The sequence below is a fragment of the Molossus molossus genome, unplaced genomic scaffold, assembly GCF_014108415.1.
Source record: "Molossus molossus isolate mMolMol1 unplaced genomic scaffold, mMolMol1.p scaffold_m16_p_10, whole genome shotgun sequence".
Taxonomy (NCBI): domain Eukaryota; kingdom Metazoa; phylum Chordata; class Mammalia; order Chiroptera; family Molossidae; genus Molossus; species Molossus molossus.
The window spans coordinates 1066101-1086717 of NW_023425345.1; the positions used below are offsets into that span (position 1 = coordinate 1066101).

At 60.7% G+C, this 20617-nt stretch overlaps 1 protein-coding gene across 1 annotated transcript in view; it reads left to right on the plus strand.

Moving 5' to 3' along the window:
• The window catches only part of SCUBE1 (signal peptide, CUB domain and EGF like domain containing 1), a 119661-nt gene that overhangs the window by 39248 nt on the left and 59796 nt on the right, over window positions 1-20617 (plus strand). The window contains exon 4 of the mRNA XM_036250757.1: window positions 7847-7981. Within this exon, the coding sequence (XP_036106650.1) occupies window positions 7847-7981 (135 nt within the window). The remainder of the gene's footprint in view (window positions 1-7846; window positions 7982-20617) is intronic.

Sequence of the window (20617 nt, forward strand, 5' to 3'; positions counted from 1 at the left end):
GTCTGTGCCCCCACACGTCAGTTTTCTCGGGCATACACCTAGGAGTGGCACTACTGAGTCACACGGCAGACCTATGTTTAACTTTTGGGGACCTGTCAAACTTAGTGTCCATAGTGGCCACACGCCCTTTTACTGTCCCACCAGCAAATATAAGAGGCTTCCAATTTCTCCACACCCTCCCCAACACTGTCGTTTTCCACAGTCTGTGTTTAAAAAGATAATAAGCACCCCAGTGGGTGTGAAGTGTAAGCACCCCAGTGGGTGTGAGGTGTAAGCACCCCAGTGGGTGTGAAGCGGCATCTCCTATGGCTCTGGTTTGCATTTCTCCACCACGACGTTGAGTGTCTTTTCACATGCTTACTGTCCACTCCCGCACCTTCTTTGCAAAAACGTTTATTCAAACCCTTTGTCCATGTTAAGACTGGGTTCTTAGTCTCTTTACCACTGTGTTGTAAGAGTCCCTTCTATAGCCCAGGCACCAGACTTGACCAGACACATGGTCGGCAGAGCACTTCCTCTCCTTCTGCGGACCCTTTAAAGCGGCCTCAGGCAGCACTCCATTCGAGGAGCTCAGCCACCTGTGGGGCCAGGCTGGCGAGGCCTGGGCTCCTGCTCGGCTCTGGTCCCAGAAGATGTCACCCTGGTCCATGGCTTTATCAGCCACCTATCTGCAGTGCTGCTCCGCACCATGACACCAATGGCTGACCAGCACCTGCACTTGGATGTTCAACAGGCAGGACAAACCTGACATGGTCCATGCAGAACAAAGCAAAGCCTGGCTCCACCCTCAACCCTCACCTCAGCGCATGGCAGGGTAAAGAGACCAAGAACCCAGTCTTAACATGGGCAAAGGGTTTGAATGGACATTTTTGCAAAGAAGGTGCGGGAGTGGACAGTAAGCATGTGAAAAGACACTCAACGTCGTGGTGGAGAAATGCAAACCAGAGCCATAGGAGATGCCGCTTCACACCCACTGGGGTGCTTACACTTCACACCCACTGGGGTGCTTATTATCTTTTTAAACACAGACTGTGGAAGACGACAGTGTTGGGGAGGGTGTGGAGAAATTGGAAGCCTCTTGGATTTTGCTGGTGGGACAGTAAAAGGGCGTGTGGCCACTATGGACACTAAGTTTGACAGGTCCCCAAGCATGTGCAGAGCCTGAGTGGGTAGGGCTTGTCCCCCACGTGGCTCCGTGTCCAGTTCTGGGCCAATGTGAAGCACCTGGCAGGCTGGGCCCCCGGTGGAGGGGACACTGGTGGAGAGCAGCCAGAACCCACATCAGCAAGATGTTCCAGGAGCTGACGCACTGCTGGAGACCGCGAGGTGGGGACAAGACGGAGTGTTCCCTTCTGACGGGCCTGCTGTCAGTTCCCCCAGCGTGTGTGCATCTGGGACCCCCTGAGGCATCGCATGGCCTTGCTCCCAGTCGCTGACATTTATCAGTGGCATTTATTTCTCAAAACAACTTCAGGTACCATTATCCCTGTTTTATAGAGAAGGAAACCAAGGTCCAAAATGGATAGGCGACCTGCCCAAGATCCCACAGCAAGTACTCACTGCATCGTGAACACCAGCTGCTATGCATTGAGGGGCAGGTGGCGATCACAGGGAGACCTCATGCAAATTATTGCAAGAAGGAGGGTCAGCAGTCGGAGCTGGGCAGCCAACTCCCGGTCCTTAGAAGTGTTCGATGCCACGCAGCCATCACTAGGAGACCACAAGGCAGCAGCTGAAACTGAAGGGATGAGGGATGCGGTGACCAGACCCTGAGGCCAGCAGGCTTCATCAGAATGCTGGCTCCTCGGGTATGGATGTGAGCAGTGGGTTTGCTCATCCCAGCCTTGAGCTTGGGCTCAGGCCCAGCCCGAGGGGCTCACTGTCAGTTCAGGGCTCGGGGTAAGCGGGCCTGTGTCTTCCACAGACAGCAACCTGCCAGGGAGTCTCGAGCCCCAGAGAAGGCCTAGCTGATGACCAGACCAGGAAGTAGACAGGTCCCGGAGACCCCATCATCCCTCCTGCCTCTGCCGCACCTCTGACAGCTCAGGGAGTGGCCTGGATCTGGCGGAATCCAGGCCCCAAAGCTCTTAAGACCCATGTGTATTTTACCCAAAATCTAATCCATCTGGTTCTCATTTATTTACACTTAACTCATCAAATGCAATTTTGCAAGAGCCGCTCAATAGCCAAGAGGCTTTTCTGCCTAAGCCTCCCTTCTGAAAGGAGCCAGGGGAGGGCTCGGGCCTCAGCCCCCAGGGACCAGCAGGCAGCTCTCAGATTGGAGGTTGTTTGGTTCCTAAGATGGCCCAGTGCCTCTGCCTTTGCTCCTGGGCCCTCGGTGGGAGCTGGGGTGCCAGAGCCAGGCACAGAGCCTGACACACAGTAGGCTCTTAGTAGCCAGGAAACATGGGTGGGGCCTGGGCAGAACACAGCATCTCTGTTTCAGATCATGAAAGGTCCCTGGGAAACACAAAGCAACCAAAGCTGGATCCAGAAGTAATTTTTAGTTATTATAAGTAACTGCAAACCTGGATTCTTGGTCCGAAGTAGGACCAACAGCCAGCTATTAATAAAAACAAACACCAGCACCTTGGGCCAGAAAGCAGAGCTCATGGGCAAACCGCAGTGCGGCCTGCAGAGGCCTTTGGGAAACAGCTCAGCCTGCAGCCCGTTGGTGTCGGCTCTGTGCACCCTCCTTGCTGGAAAACAACCGTCTCCTTCACAGCACCTGGGCCCATCCCTGACACAGCCCTCAGTGCCTGGCAGAGTGGGGCGGCCAGTGTCTGAGTGGTGGACACGCTGAGCAGAGATGGGCAGGAGTCCCAGCTGAGGGCTGCGCCCCACCCCAGCATCCAGACCTGTGCTCCGGTGGGTGTTGCAGAGGGAAGTGGGGAAACCTGGCCCCAGAGACCCCGTTTGGACTTGACCTTTGGTGCCAAGGCACTGTGTCCATTCTGGCTAGAGCCATCACAGTAGCCCCTGGGACTGGGAAGGAAAGGCTGGATGCTGGGGCCCAGGAGAAGCAGGTAGACTGTGGCTGCTGGAGAGACCTTCGCCCCAGCCGGGGCTGTGCCGCGGGAGTGGAGGTGAGACGAATGGACGGTGGTGAGGAGACAGCAGTATCTGTGGTGACTGCTTGGGTCTGGGAGGGCAGAGGGGGTGCTTTGCAGACAAGTCGGTTCTCAGGCCCGGGTGGGAGCAGAGCAGAGCTGAAGTGAGGTCCCTCTTCTGTGCTCCTTGGTGCCGTAGTCTCCCTCCCCTTTGCTCCCTCAGCTGCGGCCCAGTGAAGAGTGCCCACTGTGCACCAGGCCTGGGCCTTGGGCTGGGCAGCAACCCCAAGGAGCACAGGCCATCTGTCTTTCGTCGCAGACCACGCTGGAACCATCTGTTTCTAAGGGTGTCACCCAGCTCCACCAGCCGAAGGCCCCCAGGTCAGGAACCAGCTACAATTCAGCTTCCTCTCCCTTCCCAGCACCCTCATCTGCTACCCCCACCACTCGCCATCAGTCCTGGTGCCCCAGAGATGCATTTGTGAGTAAAGGGAGCACATTTGGCCAGGGAGGCTGCAGGCAGGGAGACCTGGCTGCCCGGCAGCCCAGGCAGAGCCTCGTGCAGGACCCTGACAGAGCGGGGCCCTGGGGCCTTTCTCCACACTCTGTCCTCATTTCTTTTGTTGCCAACTAATAGGGATCCCTGAGAGGAGCCTCCTAGAGTTGTCCCAGAACCCACGGGGCCTCCTCTCTGCTTTATAGCTAAGTCCCTGTGCCAAGGATCTCCCTACCTTCTGGGAAAACTCCCCTGTGGCCATAAATAAAGATAAAGGGCCTCGCACTGCCAGTGGGTTTCAGAGCACCATCCTTACCCCACCCCGAGCCCACTCCAGGATCGTGGCTCATGGACTGGAAATAGGCACATGGTGGGCAAGCTGCAGAGAGCCTTGAATGCCCTCCCCCCACCGTGTCCCCAAAAGGAACCAGGACAGTGCTGTGCTCCAGTGCACTGGCCTTGCGTGGTAGTGAGCTCCCTGTCACTGCAGAGTGCAAGCACACGTGTGCCATTCAGTTTCTCCTGCTGGCTCCAGAGCACCCACTCAGCCTGACCCTCTCTGCTGGGTGAGGGAATATAAAGAAGACTCTGGTCTGTCCTCAGCCCAGAGTAGAGATAGGACAGCCAAGCCCAAGGTCCAGAGCAGAGGAAGGAAGTCATGAACGAAGGCACATCTGGTCTGAGAGCCAGGGACAAGCAAATTCTTCTGGGCACCAGGAAGACTTCAGAGAGGAGGGGTTTGGTGCTGGATTCTGGAGAGGAGCGTGGGGGGCGCAGGTTTGTGAGCAGACACCAGCGGACTTCCTCTCACAGCCATGCGTCCTCGTCCAGAGAAGCCAAGTCACAGAAGAGAGATGGGGCTTTGGACCCTGCTCACTGGGCAGGTCTCCTCCTCTGTCGGCCTCAGTTTCCCATCTGAGCAGTGGAAAGCTGAGAGCGGGGCCCTGGTGCAGGCTGCTGGGCAGATTCGTGAAGATGCTGTACGAGCGTCTGAGCTGGGAGCAGGCCATCAGTTAGGTGTGACAGCTGTGGGTGCTACTATTTATGCAAGAAGACTGCCAGCCCCACCCAGCCAGCCTGAGGCTCATCTCTGGGGCTTAGTGGTGGGGTGGGCTTCCCACACAGGGCCCGTCCGTGCGTGGACAGCCAGTTCCACGGGAGACCAGGAAGAGGACCCTGAGGGGCTTCCTGAGGACAGTCTGCAGTTCCTCCTGGGGACAAGGCCGGGGCAGAACTCAGGTCGCTGGGCTCCCAGTTGTAGGCTCCCTCCTTGTCCTGGGGCACCTCTCATAACAGAATGTGCCAAGTCCTGGGGGCACCTAGGAACAGAGTGTGCTGGGCCTGTGCCCCTCGGTCTCCTTAGCTCCAAGGAGCTAAGTGTTTCCCACAGTGCTGTGCTGGGCCTGGGGAGGTGAGCTCAGTGTGTCCTGGGCTTGCGGGCACTCTGAAGACCTTGCTGTGGGTCCCATTTGGAGAGCAGGGGACACGGGGGCATGAGGTGGGCCTCAGGCCCTCAGTCCAGCCCCTAGAAAGTTGGTAAGGACCGCAAACCACCCAAAGGGATTCTGCAACTGTGACTTCCTGCTCAAGTTGTGGGGGGAGGCCTGTGTTTGAACCACAGTGGGAAAAGGGCATGGAGGGGGCACCCCTCTTCCCTCCTGCTCGTCTTGGGGCTCTGTCATTTGGGAGTGGGTAAGAGAAATGTTTACAGGCTGGTATTTGTTTCAGATTCTTCCTCAGTGTTGGTGAGTCGCTGCTCCCTGCTCTTGTAGCAGCCCTGTCCCCAGACCCAGCCCCTCTGCCAGCTCACTGAGGGCTTGAGAGGACTGGCCGCACCTGCCTTTGGGGCCTGGCTTCCAGTGAGGGGAGGGTGGCGCCGGGGAGCCGCTCCTGGGTCAGGGTAGAAGCAGCATTTCCACACCATGAGTCCAGCATTTGAGGGCCTGTATCTGTTGCTTGTTTCACCCACTGGATCTTGACTGGGGCTGGGGAAACAGGTGCAGAGCAAAGAATCTGAACCATGGGAAGAACAGCGAAGAATGTGGCCTGGAGGAGTCTGGGCTCAGATCTGTGTTGTGTGTGCCCGCGCACGGCATCGGTGCCTCTGCGAGGTCTCCCCGGCAGAGCCCGGGCGAGCCGTGCATCCACTGGCACACGTTCGCTGCGCCTGGCAGGCTGGCTCTGCCTCTGCCTTGGCATCTGGCTTCAGCCTGCAGAGCCTTCATTCTGGGCGGCTGTGTGACTTTGCTCGGGTGCCCTGAGCTCTCTGTCCTCCGTGTCCCATCTGGGCAGTGAAGGCGGTAACAGCCTGTCACCCGGGTTGCTGCAAGGTCAAGTGAGTTGATGTTCGTGAGGCCCTGTTCCTGGCACATGTGAACACTCGGGGAATGTTAGCTTTGTGTTGTTGTCACTGGGATGGACCGGACATGCTGCTGGATAGGGCTGTTCATGGCCGGGGCAGGCCCCCAGAGGCAGGCACACTGGAGTGCGGAGGGGAGGTGCCCCGGTAAAGGCCACACTGGCACTGGGCCTTCAGGGAGCCATCAGTAAGACTTGGTTGAGTAGAGAAAGGTTTTCAGAACAATCCCTCCCTGTCCTTCCCACTCGGGCTTCTCCCAGCAAGAGCCACCTTCAGCATCTCAGCTGTGACTGTGGCGGCTTTCAGAGTTCAGAGCTCCGGCTCCCCCGGCTCCCGCACAGCTGACATGTCGGAGTTCAGAGCCCTGCCTCCCCCGGCTCCCACACGGCCGACGTTTGAGCTTGCCGGAGAGTAATGCCTGCCTGGCTGTCGCCTCAAAGGTAGCCTGGGGTCTCGGCTGGGGAAGCGGTTGGTTCTCCCAGAGTCCGAGGAGGACCCAGCTGAACAGCTCAGTGCGAGAGCAGAGACCTCCCCGTTCACTGCCGGGTTCTTTACCTCTTCATGTCCCTAAGATGTCAGGAGTAATGCCAAAGGGGGTATGAGTGTGTGTGTGTGTGCGTGTGCGTGTGCGTGTGTAGGCACATGTGTGCACGTGAGTATGCATTGTGTGTGAGCGTGCATGCTTGCATGTGCGTGCGTGTGCATGTGTATGTGGGTGCATGTGTGTGTTGGGGGTTGGGGTATCACCTAGACGCAGCCGGTAGCTCATGTTGCCATTGTGGTTCCGTCTATCTGCCTATTAGAACGACAATACAGACATGGCGCATTAAGGTTCAAGAAGCCCTCTTTCATTAAACAAACTGACAGTGGGGGGTATGACTTTGGTAATTGAAACACGCTGTTCTGCTCAAGACCAGAACCCCATGAAGGCTCTTCTCAGCCAGCAGCGCCCTCTGTGCCAGCAGCCTCCAGGCAGAAATGAGTGTCGCCCTGAGGTCTGGTCTCCCGGAGAGTGGGAAAGACCGCTTGGCAGCCTCTGCTCAGTCTCGGCAGCAGGGGTCAGGGCCTTTTCAAAGCCTGCCCATTCTCTGGGCTTTTGACACCAGTTTGCAAGGCCGAAAGCCTGGGCAGCAGGGAAGGGGGGTAGCAGGCCACCGTGGCCTCCGGCCCCTTCCTAGCTGCAGGGCCTTGTGCTGCTGCTTGTAAATCTGAGGTGACGGGAAGGGGCAGGGGAATTCGGTTGGTGAGGCTCTGTATGTTGGGGGTAGACGGTGTGGGCCACACAGTCTTCTGGGATGGGGGCAGCGACATCAGTGAGAGCCCAGGTCTGGGAGTCAGACCACCAGGTTTCACTCCTGCTCTGCGGAACTTTGGCCAGGTGGCTTTGCCTCTCTGTGCCTCCATTTCCTTTCTGTTAAATGGGCTGACACCCGGCCTGGACTGACAGGGTGCTGTGAGGAGCCTCTGGGCTAATATAGGTACGATGCCGGGCACACAGGAGAGTCGGCGTCAGCCAGACGACAGCCATGGTGACTGCCTCCCTCTGTGGAGTGACTCCGTGGGGCATTGTTGTGGAGTGTGCCCGCAGAGCGCCGCCGTGGGGGAGAGCGCCGCCGTGGGGCAGAGCGCGGCCGTGGGGCAGAGCGCGGCCGTGGGGCAGAGCGCCGCCGTGGGGGAGAGCGCCGCCGTGGGGCAGAGCGCGGCCGTGGGGCAGAGCGCGGCCGTGGGGCAGAGCGCGGCCGTGGGCGAGAGCGCGGCCGTGGGCGAGAGCGCGGCCGTGGGGCAGAGCGCCGCCGTGGGGCAGAGCGCCGCCGTGGGGCAGAGCGCGTGGGGTAGCTCAAGAAGCCCATGGGGGAGCCCCCCCCCCGTGCAGTCTGGGTAACTGTTGCCCCTCGTGCCCAACTCCAGGTGTGACATCTCCCCTCTCTCCCTCCTCTGCAGACGTGGACGAGTGCCAGGACAACAATGGTGGCTGCCAGCAGATCTGTGTCAACGCCATGGGCAGCTACGAGTGTCAGTGCCACAGTGGCTTTTTCCTCAGCGACAACCAGCACACCTGCATCCACCGCTCCAACGGTGAGTGCCCTGCTGCCCAGGCCTGCCCACGCACAGCAGCAGGGGCCTCGGGTCAGCCGGGGAATTTTGTGGTGGCCTGAATGGCTGCTTTGTGTCTGGTGCTGGTTCTTGGTGGGACTCCTCCCAGCGCCTTCCCTCCACCTGCTCCCAGAGTTGTTGGTGTTTCTGGTGTTTTTATTTGGAGACAAGATCGGGCCACTCATGGGCACATATGACCAGAGAAGCTGTTTTCCTTTCTGGGCTGGGGACTGGCTGTGGCCAGAAAGAGTGAGCTCCATTCTCCATGTCCCCTTCCCCAGGGTGGCACTTGAGGCCTGACCAGGCTGAGTGACAGTGTCTTTGTCTCAGAGTCTGGCAACACCGAGGACTGTTTGCTGTGTGTTCACCAGGTCACCAGCTCTGGGACAGTCTTGGTGTTCTGGAGCCTGCTGCCCCCTGGAGGTCAGGTGGGGTGACCAGCCAGCCTGGGGCCAGGCAGAGGGACCCAGGAACCGGGGAAGACTCCAGGCCAGCTGAGCTGCATAGGTAGCCTGGGGACAGAGCCCGGCCTCCGGCCCATCCCAGCGTGAAGGTCCTTGGTGTCAGGGCAGTGGCGGCCAGAGTTTGGGCACCAAGCAGCAGGCCATGAGGGGGGCGGAGTGGCTGGAGAGCGGAGCCTGCGCTCCAGCCCGAGGGGCAGCATTGGCACAGGCATGGCCTCCGTGCTGAGGGCAAGGCAAGGCCGGCGCCCTGGGGCCTGGCCGTCCTATGTGGTTGCAGTCGCTGTGCAGGGAGGACAGGGCAGCCCCACAGCAGGGCCTGGAGGAGCCTGGCGGCCTCCTGTCAGGCTCAGACCCTTAGCTTCCTCGTCCACAAAATGGGCACATGGTGTTACCTGCAGGGTCTTTAGAGGATGATGGAACCAGATCCTGGGTGAAAGTGCCCAGTGGATACTGAAGCTGACAGGGCCTTGGGCATGATTTTTATTTGAAAGCAGTTCTTGAGAAAGAAGAAAGCAGTTAAAGAGTACAACCCCCAGAGTAACTACTTAGAACTACTTTACGGAACTCCTTAGAACTCATGTCTGTTGAGGCAGTTCCCGCAAAGACAGGAGGGCCCGACAATCCCTGGCACTGCCGGTCCCCAGGAGAACACAGAGGCCAAGCCTCGCGGCTCCTTGGACGGCACGCCCGTGGCAGCATTGTCTAGACCCCCAGCCTGTGCAGCAGCTCAGTGTGCCCTGTCGGAGACCTCGCAGCTGTGGGCTCTGGGGTCAGGCTGCCCCGGATGAGGACCCTGAGCCCAAATCGAGTTTTATGAGAAACAGATTTCTGGACAAGAGAGTGAGTGCTGGTGGTGGGAGGGGGTCCTGCTTTCATCAGGAGGGGTTTATGGGCCACTGTTCTGGGCCGGCTGTCAGCTCCCTGAGGCCAGGGCGGCCCGACCCCTTCTGCAGCAGGGCTGTGTGCCTGGCTGTCCCTTTGAGGAAGGGCTTTCCCATGGGCAGGACTCCAGGTGAAGTGGAGGTGGGCTCTGGGAGGGACAGCCAGCTCGATGGACTGGCGGGTCCAGGCTTGGCCGGTAAGCATCGCTGTACCGGGGCTGTTACAAGGCAGACCTCAGCATCAGCCAGGGCGGTGGGGTGGGGTGGGGTGTGATGAGATGGCTGCTGTGGGATCCTCACAGCAGACAGGTGAAGTGGAGACAGTGTGACTCTGTGACAGGGGAGGAAGTCCAAGGGAACTGCCCCAGGCCGCACCACAGGAAACTGGCAGAGTCGGGCTTCCAGCCCAGCTCACTAGCTGTGCTGCGATGGGGATGGTAAGGAACGAAACAGGGTGGAGAGATAGAGACAGGCAGGCACTGAAGGCCTCTCTGAGGAAGCCACATGTGAGCTGAAACCAACCGACTGGCAAGAGCAGCCGCGGGAGGAGTCAGGAGCGTGCCAGGCAGGGTGTGTGCAAAGGCCCTGAGGTGGGGATGGGCCAGGCTGGTGTGAATAGCAGAAGGAAGGGTGGAAGGGTGGAAGGGATGAGGGGAGCTTAGCAGGGGCCAGACCCTGTGAGGCTGCTGGGCCAGGCAGGAGTTTGCATTTCGTGCAGAGGGCAGCCTGGGAAGCTGGTGAAGCAGAGGTGGGGAATGTGCTGGAGGGGGGAGAGTAGAGGACTCCTAGGGGAACCGGACATGTCAGGGGCTGGGTCGCAAACCAAGCGTGCCGTGAAGCCATGGGCCCACCTGCCTCGCACCCAAAGGCCCTGGGTGGCCAGGTCCAGATTTTTACTTGAAGCCACAGCTCAAGATTTAACCAGAATACAGATTTGGAGGCCTCAACCCCAATCTACATTAACTAGCATGTTGATTTTTTTAAAATCTTTATTGTTGGAAGTATTACAGATGTCTCTTCCCTCATTAGGATTTTTGTGTCAATCTCCTAATTTTTAAATCTGGACAATGAATTGATCTAAACTACAGCAGGCATCCTGGATGTCTCAGGAAGGACAAGGGGTAGCTTTCCGGGGTCCCCAGGGCCTGCGTGCACGGGATGTGGGCTGACTGTTCCCAGTGCCTGCAGGTGGGGATGGGCCTGGAGGAGCGGGCAAGCTGCCCCTCCTGAGTCTTGTCCGCAGTGACGATTGCCCACAGTTGCTGTGATAGCGTCTCAGCCACATTAATGACCCTCGGAGCTCAAAATCAGGGCGGGTCCAGGGTGCTAAGCCCCAGCTTGTTTTGCACCTAAGTGGCTTCTGATCCCTATGGCTCCCCGGAGGCTGATAGTCTGAGCTATTAGGCAATTCAGATTCCTCATGTCACCTGACTCTTTATAATGTCTGTCAGCTCTTTGGAGCCTCCCCTGAGCAGGAGGAGAAGCACGCAGGCTAGTTTTGATTAGAGGTGGCTGGATACATAAGAGAGGTCAGCCAGGGTCAGTGCAGGCTCCTGGCAAAGCAATAGGGCCACAGGGCTCAGCCCTTCAGAGTGGCCCGCTTCCCAGGAGCCAGCAGAACACCAGCCCAAGGCTCTGGCCAGGCGGGGGCTGGGAGTTTTATGTTCCCGCCATTCTCCACCTCCCCTGTCCATGTGGCCTCTGCAGTCATTCCTCCTCTCTGGGGCTCCTTGTCTGTAAATTGGCACCAGTAACCCCTCCCAGGCGAGAGAGGGATCCTTTCAGGGAATTGCCTTGACGCGGTCAGGTGCAGTGGCTGCCCTGGGGTAGTGACTCCGTAGGCAGCATCTTCAGAACTCAGGCTTGATTTGGGGACACACGCTGTTCCTCGGTCCCAGCGCTGGGTGGGAGGAGGCCCAGAGCTCCAGGGATCTGTGGCTGGTCTCCCTCGGCTCAGGGCTTCCAAGCACTGGTCTGGCCCCAGCACAACCCACACTGCCTCCCGCTCCGCCTCTGACACAGCGAGCATAACAGGCCCTCCTCGGCCACAGCCTCGGCAGCCAGGCCAGGCCCAGTCTCCACTGCCCGCAGCGTGGCCATGTGCCCGGGGCCCTCTCCTGTCCCAGAGAGGACGGGCTACCAAGGAGCCAGCACCTTCACGCTTTTTCTTCCTCGTGTGCCTGCCTTTTTTAAAAACATATCTGTGCCCTGTAGCGTGGCGCATGGCATGGCGTGGTGCGGCGTGCTGTGTGGTCAGCATGGGCCCTGAGCTGCAGGGCTGAGGGGCTCAGCCAGCAGCCTGTTCAGGTCGGAGGGAATTTGGTTCTGCCTGGGGGCTGGAAGCCTTGGGCTGTGGAGAGGGGTCCAGGAAGCCTCTGAGAGCAGGTGACCTCTGAGGTTGGCAGCTGGTGGGGCGTGGGCAGGCAGGCAGTGGGCAGAGGGGCCAGTGTGGCCTGGAGCTTTGGGGAACTGGGTGTTGTGATGGGAAGGAAAGGATGAGACGCCAGCCAGTCCAGCAGGAAGCAGACCTTGGTTGAAAGTAATAGACTGAAGTCAGCTGACCTTGAAAACCAACTTGGACTAGGGCTCTGGGCAGAGGCAGAAGCCGCAGACAGAGGCGCGGGGACACATGCGGAGCCCCTCGTCCTGTCCGGGCCCAAGTTCTGGGACGGCATCGGGAGCAGGGCCAGCAGCCCCTTGCCCTTTGGAGAGAGTGGAGTGAGCCTGGAGCCTGAGGCTGGACCCAGAACTGGTGGGACTGAGAGTCAGGAAGCTGGAGAGCAGCGTGTTGGGACTTGGCTGTGAAAGTGACCGGGCACCCTCTGTCCTGGGCGTGGGATGTGATGCGCATTTGGGAGATCACTGCCCACCTTGGGCCGGACAGGGAGATGAAGCAGCCTGCTGGGGTGGCCCCGGCAGCCCTCGGGGTCACGAGCAGTGTGGATGCAGGTGAGGGCAGTTGAGGGGGAGGCGAGAGGCAGGGCAGGCAGGACAGGCAGGACCTCTTCAGGCCTCAGGTTTACGCTTTGGAGAGCCTTTTAGTGGGTCATGTGGGTGCGGAATATTTCAGTGCTGGTCAGCCCTGGACAAGGTGGGGCCATGTTTTCTTCAGAGTGAGGAGCCCGGGAGGGGAGCCTAGAAGCTCAGAGAGGGACCAGCCAGTCTCTACTGCTCATGAGGCTGAAAATGTGGGTCCCACTCAGCACTCTTGCTCAGAGACCGGACACACAGGTGTCCGGGGACAGCTTGTACGAAGCACGGGTGCCCACCTCCTTGCCTGGTCAGCCGGCTTCGGCCTGGCCCCAGCCAAGGGCCTGAGTAGGTTGCCGGGAGTTGACTGGTGTGAGGAAAAGCGCAGGCCTCTGGGGCTTGGTGGGGGTCAGGGGCGTGGGGTACTTAAATGACATTTCTGATCTCCCTGCGTGTGTCCTGGGCTTGGGACAGCAGCATTCCGCCATCTGCACTGCTCTTCAGTGACATGTGACCAGGCTTGGGAAGAGGGCTGGGCTCCTCCATCCACTTGGGGAGGGGGGCAGCACTCAGAACCCCACCTTTGTGCCCGGGCACACTCCTAGAGCCCACAGACTGCAGGGGAGGCAGACAGGAAGGCAGGTGCTGACCGCTGAGCGGACAGCGTGTAGAGGATCTAGCAGAGGGATCATGGGCTGCGGGACAGAGCACCCACTGGCCCACTCGGTCAGCAGAGAGGACAGCGTGCTGCTGAGTGGTGGACTTCCAAGCCGCTGCGAGCACCCAGACTCCCACACCGCACCCCCTGGGCCAGCCGCAGCGAGCGCTCAGACTCCCTAACTGCACCCACTGCGCTAGCCGCTGCGAGCGCCCAGACTCCCGCATGGCACCCGCTGTGCCAGCCTCTGCAAGCACCCTGCCCTTGGGACGAGCCCACTACTCAGAGCCCACACCACCTCAGGACTGACTTGGGGGGCTCCTTGGCAAAGGGCACTGGGGAGTTTTTGGGCACAGACCCCTGGGGTGGGTCAGGGCAGAGAGCCAGTGGTTCCTGCCACAGGAGCAGCCTCCGGGGTGCTGCCCTCTCTGCCCCGACCCACACCTTGTCCTGGTCCCTCCCCACATTCCTCTAGGCTGGTCTTTGACTTTCCTCTGGACTTTGTGTTCCATCCTGCTGCTTCCTCCCTCACCTGCCCTTGACCTGCAGGCAGACTGGGCACCGCCCTGGCCCCTCCCTGTCTCAGCCAGTAGGTGCCCCCAACAGCGCCCCCCCCCCCCCCCGCAGCTCGCAAATGCTTTTACACTGCTGACCCCCAGGGTGTTGCAGCTGCCCTGGGGAGCGTCTCAGGCCCTCCTCACTAAAGGAGGGAGGCCCAGCTGCCCTGGGAGCGTCTCAGGCCCTCCTCACTGTAGGAGGGAGGCCCAGCTGCACTGGGGGTGTCTCAGGCCCTCCTCACTGTAGGAGGGAGGCCCAGCTGCTCTGGGGGTGTCTCAGGCCCTCCTCACTGTAGGAGGGAGGCCCAGCTGCACTGGGGGTGTCTCAGGCCCTCCTCACTGTAGGAGGGAGGCCCAGCTGCTCTGGGGGTGTCTCAGGCCCTCCTCACTGTAGGAGGGAGGCCCAGCTGCACTGGGGGTGTCTCAGGCCCTCCTCACTGTAGGAGGGAGGCCCAGCTGCACTGGGGGTGTCTCAGGCCCTCCTCACTGTAGGAGGGAGGCCCAGCTGCACTGGGGGTGTCTCAGGCCCTCCTCACTGTAGGAGGGAGGCCCAGCTGCTCTGGGGGTGTCTCAGGCCCTCCTCACTGTAGGAGGGAGGCCCAGCTGCCCTGGGGAGTGTCTCAGGCCCTCCTCACTGTAGGAGGGAGGCCCAGCTGCCCTGGGGAGTGTCTCAGGCCCTCCTCACTGTAGGAGGGAGGCCCAGCTGCACTGGGGGTGTCTCAGGCCCTCCTCACTGTAGGAGGGAGGCCCAGCTGCACTGGGGGTGTCTCAGGCCCTCCTCACTGTAGGAGGGAGGCCCAGCTGCACTGGGGGTGTCTCAGGCCCTCCTCACTGTAGGAGGGAGGCCCAGCTGGGCTGCACTGGGGAGCTGTGCTCAGCATGGGGGACAGATTTCTGGTAACAAAGTTCCTTCTGCTCCAGCCCACCTCCAGATGAGTGGACGAGCCTGTGGGCAGCCCCAGCCCCTCCCCAGCTGCCCAGCCACGTGTCCATGGGATCCTGTCCATACGCCTGGCGGGTGAGCTCCCCTTGGCTCCCAGGATGTGATTCCCATGTGGTGTATCTGGGCCAGGCCTTGTCCTGGTGCCCCAGCATGGCTCCTGCAAGGTCAAGAACACCCCTGCCCTGTCCCAGGGCTCTCTGTCCTCTGCTGTGGGTCCCAGGCCCTGGGGGGTGTGGCCGGGAACTTCCTGTTCCGAGTGAGATGGACTGGTGTGGCCATGCCCCTGCCTCAGGGCCGCCCTTCCAGCTGCTGGGGGGGGGGGGGGGGGCTGTGGTGTGCAAGTTCTCCACCCTGCCTGCTGCGGACCAGGTGGGCGGGAGAACAAACAGCTCTCCCACTGAAGGAAGGCTCACGTGCTGTGGGAGGAGGCCTGTCCTCGCCCTGTGCGGCTGATGGCCCTTGAGGCGGGGACAATAAATCCAGCCCATTATTTTTTACAAGCCTCCCACCCCATAAACAACTCCTTTGGCTGTTAGTGAGCCAGCTTCATGCCCTTCTCCTGGCCTGGCCTCCAGCCCGCCTGGCCAGGCAGCCTGTGGAGACCCCAGGTCTCACTTCACATGTCAGCAGTGGGGGTTCCCGCACGCTGCAGACCCTTGGGCCTTCCAGAGGGTAGTGCAGGACAGAGAGCAAGCACCAGGCCAAGAGGTAGCACCTGGCCCTAGCTCCCTTCTTGGTTCAAGTCCTGGGGCCTCAGTTGCTTCTCTGTGTAATGGGACAAATGTTAGTATTCAATGTAGACTTGTTTATGAGGATTGAAATGAGACATGTACACACTATCCCCTAGTGACTATCAGTTGTCACTGGGGTCACCATGTGCCCAGACTCCAACACGAGATCCTGAAAACCACCTTAGCCATGCAGCTGCTGTTGTCCCCACTTTGCAGGTGAGGAAACAGAGGCTGAGCAGCAAAGAGGTATGTCCATAGTGAGGAAATGGCACAGCCAAGATCTGAACTCCGTCTGACCAAGTCCTGAAACCCAAGATCCCAAAGGAGAAATAAATGGAAGGGGGGCAGGGGCAGGGGTGCCGTGGAGCCTGGGGCCCCTTGAGGCCCCGGGCTGGCCTCTTACCTCTGCCAGGGCCACGCCCCCCGGCCACCCTGTCCCACCTGCTCTTCAGTCCACAGCCGGGGCCACAGTTCTAGAACTGCTGGCCCTGCCGCTCCCCCACGCAGGACCTCCCGTGGCTCCTCCCCACACTCTGCACATAGTGCGGCAGCCACATCGAGCCCTTACCCTCCCTTGCCGGAAGCACTGCCTTGCAGGGCCTTCCAGGGCCTTCCACAGGGTGGCTCCATCCCAGCCCCCACCCGCCTGCTGCTCTCCCTGTGACCAGGGAGCCCGGTACGTGTGCTGTTTCCTCTGCCTCGGTGCCATTCCCAGCCCCCACCTCCAGAGAGCTCCTCACCCCCAAACCCTGCCTGCCTGCCTGCCTGTAAGCCGTCCTGATCTCGGGAGGCCTGCTCCCTCTCGACGTGCGCATGTGCTTCTGAGGGACTCAGCCCTCTGGGACTGGCTTGCGAGCTCCCGAGGACATGTGTGTGCTTACGTCTAACCGTGCAGGGAGCAGAGAAGGCCTGCCGGGGGAGCAGAACGGGGATTGGACTTCTCTCCGGAGGCACATGATGTCTGGACTGTGTGTGGCGTCCACTTCACAAAGTGATGTTGCACCCCTCATGCCAAGCGGCAAGCACAGCCCCAGGGAGGAGGCGCCAGCCCTGTGGTCTGGCCCTGGTCTGGCCGGGCGCCTGCCGGGCTGAGTCCCGCTGCTGCATGCAGCCCGAGGGCAGCGAGGCCTCTCCAGCAGCAGCTCCCACGCGTGTCACAGTGCAGACCCTGTGCGCTGCTCCCTGCCCTGGAACCCCTCTGCTCCCGGCGGAGCTCCTGTTCCCAGCCCCGTCCCAGTGCTGACCCCATGTGCACCCACACGCTTGTTCACCCAGCGAGGGGACAGAGCGCAGTCGGAGCCAGTGAGGAGACCTGCCCTTGGCGAGGGCTGTTGGGAGAGGAAAAGGTTCTCGACACTCAGAGTTCCTGCTGGGTGCAGGCCCTGGCTGCCCCTTCATCCTCAAAGGCCCCGGGAAGTAGCAGCAGCACCCCTTTGTTCCTGGGAGGGGACAGAGGTGTGGGCAGGGCAGCAGGCACAGCTGGTTTGGGAGCCCTTGTGCTCTCTTCCACAGCACGGGGTGGGCATGGGGGAGGGGCACCAGCCTGGTGCCAGAGAGCTGCTTGCGTCCTTAGAGGCGCGCCCGTTAGCTCAGCCCCAGAGTTCCTGTTGACTTCTCCTCCCAGCGACTTCTGTGGGCACACTCTTGAGGCCACCCCACTGGCCCCTCCCACACCTGGGCTTCCTCTGCCTGGTCACCTGTGAGGAGGGAGAAACAGACTTGTCCCTGGTCACGGACAGGCCGTGGCCCCCTTAGGACCTACGTGAGCTGGCTATTCCCCGTGGCTTCTTTTGGGGTCCCCATGGAGGAAGGGACAGGGCTTCCAGATAAAATATAGGACACCATTTAAATTTGGATTCCAGATAAGAAATAATCTTTCAGTATAATATAAATATGACCCATGCAACATTTGGACATGTTTATACTCAGGAAGTACCTGTTGTTTATCTGAAATCCAGATTTAACCAGGATTTCATAACCAGTCCTATGTTATTTCGCTAAATCTGGCAGCCCTGGCGAGGGAAAGACATCTCCAGCCTTTGAGCCTGAGGATTGAAAACTCAGGTGGCCAGAAAGTGGTACAGGCCTCTGGTCCCGGCCACCTGGGCCTCTGAGAGGTGTGGACATGCTTATGGTGCTTCCTAGTGGCCAGCCAGGGAACTGCAGGGTGCAAAGCAGAGCTGGTGGCCCCTTTTCTTGGTGCTTGTCCCAGCACACCTGCACAGACTGCCTGGGTGCTCACGGGCCCCCGCCCGTCTAATGGAGGCAGCTGCCAGGGGGCTCCAGGGCCAGAACCAGGCAAGGCACCAGGGTGGGGCGGGTGCCCATCCTGTTTTTTGAGAAGGCAGGCCAGCCCCCCGCTCTGCTCTCATCTGGGACACCAGGAGCCAGCCAGTCTCAGCTCTCCCTGTGTCCGTCTGTCACGTACATAGCGCCTGTCCACCCGGTGAGCAGCCTTCGCACTGGACTTGGCCTCAGCTGAAGATGCCCCCATGCGGGGTGGGCAGCCCAGCTGGTTCTGCTCGTGGCCTCGGCACAGGGCCTGCACGCAGGCGATGCTCAGCACAAAGGTTTCTGGGAGGAGTGAGCGCATGAATGAGCGAGCTTGCAGGCCCGATGGCCGCCCTGGAACCGGCGTGCCTCTGAGCCACCTTCTGATGGGACGGGAAGAATGCGGAACCTGGTAGCCAGGGCAGGGGGCCCGGGGTGCTGTGGACACCGCTAACTACTACAGGCCCAGGGCCAGTCATGTCCAGTCCGCTTCAGCCTCCTCGGTGGGAGAGGAGAGGCGTCACCAAGCCGCTGTCAGGTTCCTTCCAGTGCCAGCCCGTGCAGTGCCTTCCAGCTGCTGCTGCTGCCTGTCAGCTCAGAGCAGTTTGGCCCCTGGCCGAGCAGCGCAGGAGGGAAGGGCCGGTCCTGTTTTGTGGAGGAGACCCCACCTAACGTTTGAAAGGAGTCAGCAGGTAGGCAAGTGAGTGCAAGGACATGGTATTGGGAGTCAGCATGCAAGGGCTGGACTTCTGTGGCTGGGCCAGCTGGGCAGTGAGGGCACACTCAGAAGGACCAGTTGACCTGGGGCCCTGACAGGTGCCATAGAGCCTGAAGGAAGACTGGGTGGGGAATGTAAGGAGACCAGCATGGCAGGGTGCCGTCCCTGGCAAGGAGGGGCAGAGCAGAGATCCCTGAGGGCCCCTGAGGCAGCCAAGTGAGCATATGGCCAAGGGGCCAGGACCCCTTGGGGCCTGCTGTTGGAGTGGCCGAGATAGGGAGGGGGGTCAGGTCCCTGCTCTACCACATAGGTTGGGAGACCTCTCTGAGCCTCAGCATCATCACCTGTCAGGTGGACCTGCTGATGCACCTGGCACCCCATCATGGAGATGGTCAGTTAGGGATGTTTGGCAGAGGTCCTGGCACTGAAGAGCTCTGGGCAAGTGGGAGCCCACAGTCCTGATCACGCCCTTTTCCCAGGCAGGGCTGCCCCTGGGGATGGGGTAGGCTGGGCTCCTGGTCTGCTGGGGGTCTAGTCTGGGGCAGCCAGCTGCTGGTGCCCCTGCCAGGCCTGGAATTCCCCAGGAAGATATAATTTGGGGGCGCAGGGTAGAAGGCAGAGCCCTGTTTCTGCTAAAGTGCAGGCTTCCTAATGAGAGGATATTGGAGCACCATCCAGGTGCAGATGCTGTTAGAATGTAATTAAGGGATGGAGGCAAACGCAGACCCAGACCCAACCCAGACTGGCCTGTGGGCAGGAGGCAAGGCCTGGGCCTGTTGGCCTGTTCTGATGCAGAGCCCAAAGCCCAGAGTGGCCAAGCACAGGCCCCTCACCAGAGCATTTGGGTTTGGCAAACATTTCTCAGGCCTTCATCCAGGGCTAGGACTGTGCAGGGCCCCCGGGACAAGGAGGTGACTCAGGCATGGGCCCTGGCTCCTCGAGGGGCCCTCAGTCTGGTGAGGGAGACCCAGCAGACAGCAGTTACAGTGAGAGTGGTGGTGCTGCGAGGGGGGGTGTGGAGGCCCAGACTGGCCCCTAGTCCCACCTATGGACTGGCAGGAAGGGTGGAAGCAAAGAGGGCTTCCTAGAGGGGTGACCCCCAAACAGAATCTCAAGTAACTGGTCAGAAGCGGTCATCTGGGGGAGGGAGGGAATGTGTCCCAGGCAAAAGGAAGGACTTTCCCAAAGGCACCAAGGTGAGGGGTGAGGACAGGCCGAGCAGAGTGTCCCTGGGGCCGGGGCAGGAGGAGGGCCTGAGGGCCTGAGGGCCATACTGAGAACATCCCTGGGGCCGGGGCAGGAGGAGGGCCGGAGGGCCTGAGGGCCATACTGAGAACATCCCTGGGGCCGGGGCAGGAGGAGGGCCGGAGGGCCTGAGGGCCATACTGAGAACATCCCTGGGGCCGGGGCAGGAGGAGGGCCGGAGGGCCTGGGGGCCATACTGAGAACGTCCCTGGGGCTGGGGCAGGAGGAGGGCCGGAGGGCCTGAGGGCCATACTGAGAACGTCCCTGGGGCCGGGGCAGGAGGAGGGCCGGAGGGCCTGAGGGCCATACTGAGAACGTCCCTGGGGCCGGGGCAGGAGGAGGGCCGGAGGGCCTGAGGGCCATACTGAGAATGTCCCTGGGGCCAGGGCAGGAGGAGGGCCTGAGGGCCATACTGAGAACGTCCCTGGGGCCGGGGCAGGAGGAGGGCCGGAGGGCCTGAGGGCCATACTGAGAACGTCCCTGGGGCCGGGGCAGGAGGAGGGCCGGAGGGCCTGAGGGCCATACTGAGAATGTCCCTGGGGCTGGGGCAGGAGGAGGGCCGGAGGGCCTGGGGGCCATACTGAGAACATCCCTGGGGCCGGGGCAGGAAGAGGGCCTGAGGGCCTGAGGGCCATACTGAGAACATCCCTGGGGCCGGGGCAGGAGGAGGGCCGGAGGGCCTGAGGGCCATACTGAGAACATCCCTGGGGCCGGGGCAGGAGGAGGGCCTGAGGGCCTGCTGAGGGCCTGGGGGTTGCATATGGAAGGCTTCTCAGCAGTGGGAAGACAGTCTGATTTATGCTCTAGAAAGTTCCCTCTGCAGCTGGGGCTGCAGGTTGGAAGGCAGGGCAGGTCTCCAGGTCGGACAGAACAGCGTTCAGGTTTTGGTTCTACCACATCCTACACAAGGGACTATGGGCAAATCACTTAATCTCTCTGAGCTGCCCTGTCAAGTGAGGATAAAGCCCTTGGCTTGCAGGGTGCTCCTCTGAAGGCCGTGTGCCCTAGGCCAGGCCTGGGGCTGGGGCTGGGCGGCCACAGAGCTCAGCAGGGGCTCTGAGGAGCTCAGGCCTGCGGCTCCTAGATTCGGGGAGGGCCGGGGTGAGAAATTAGGCATTTTGGAGAAGCTGGCATCTGAGAAGCTTGGAGAGACAGGATGTGCAGATGTGGATGGAGCCGG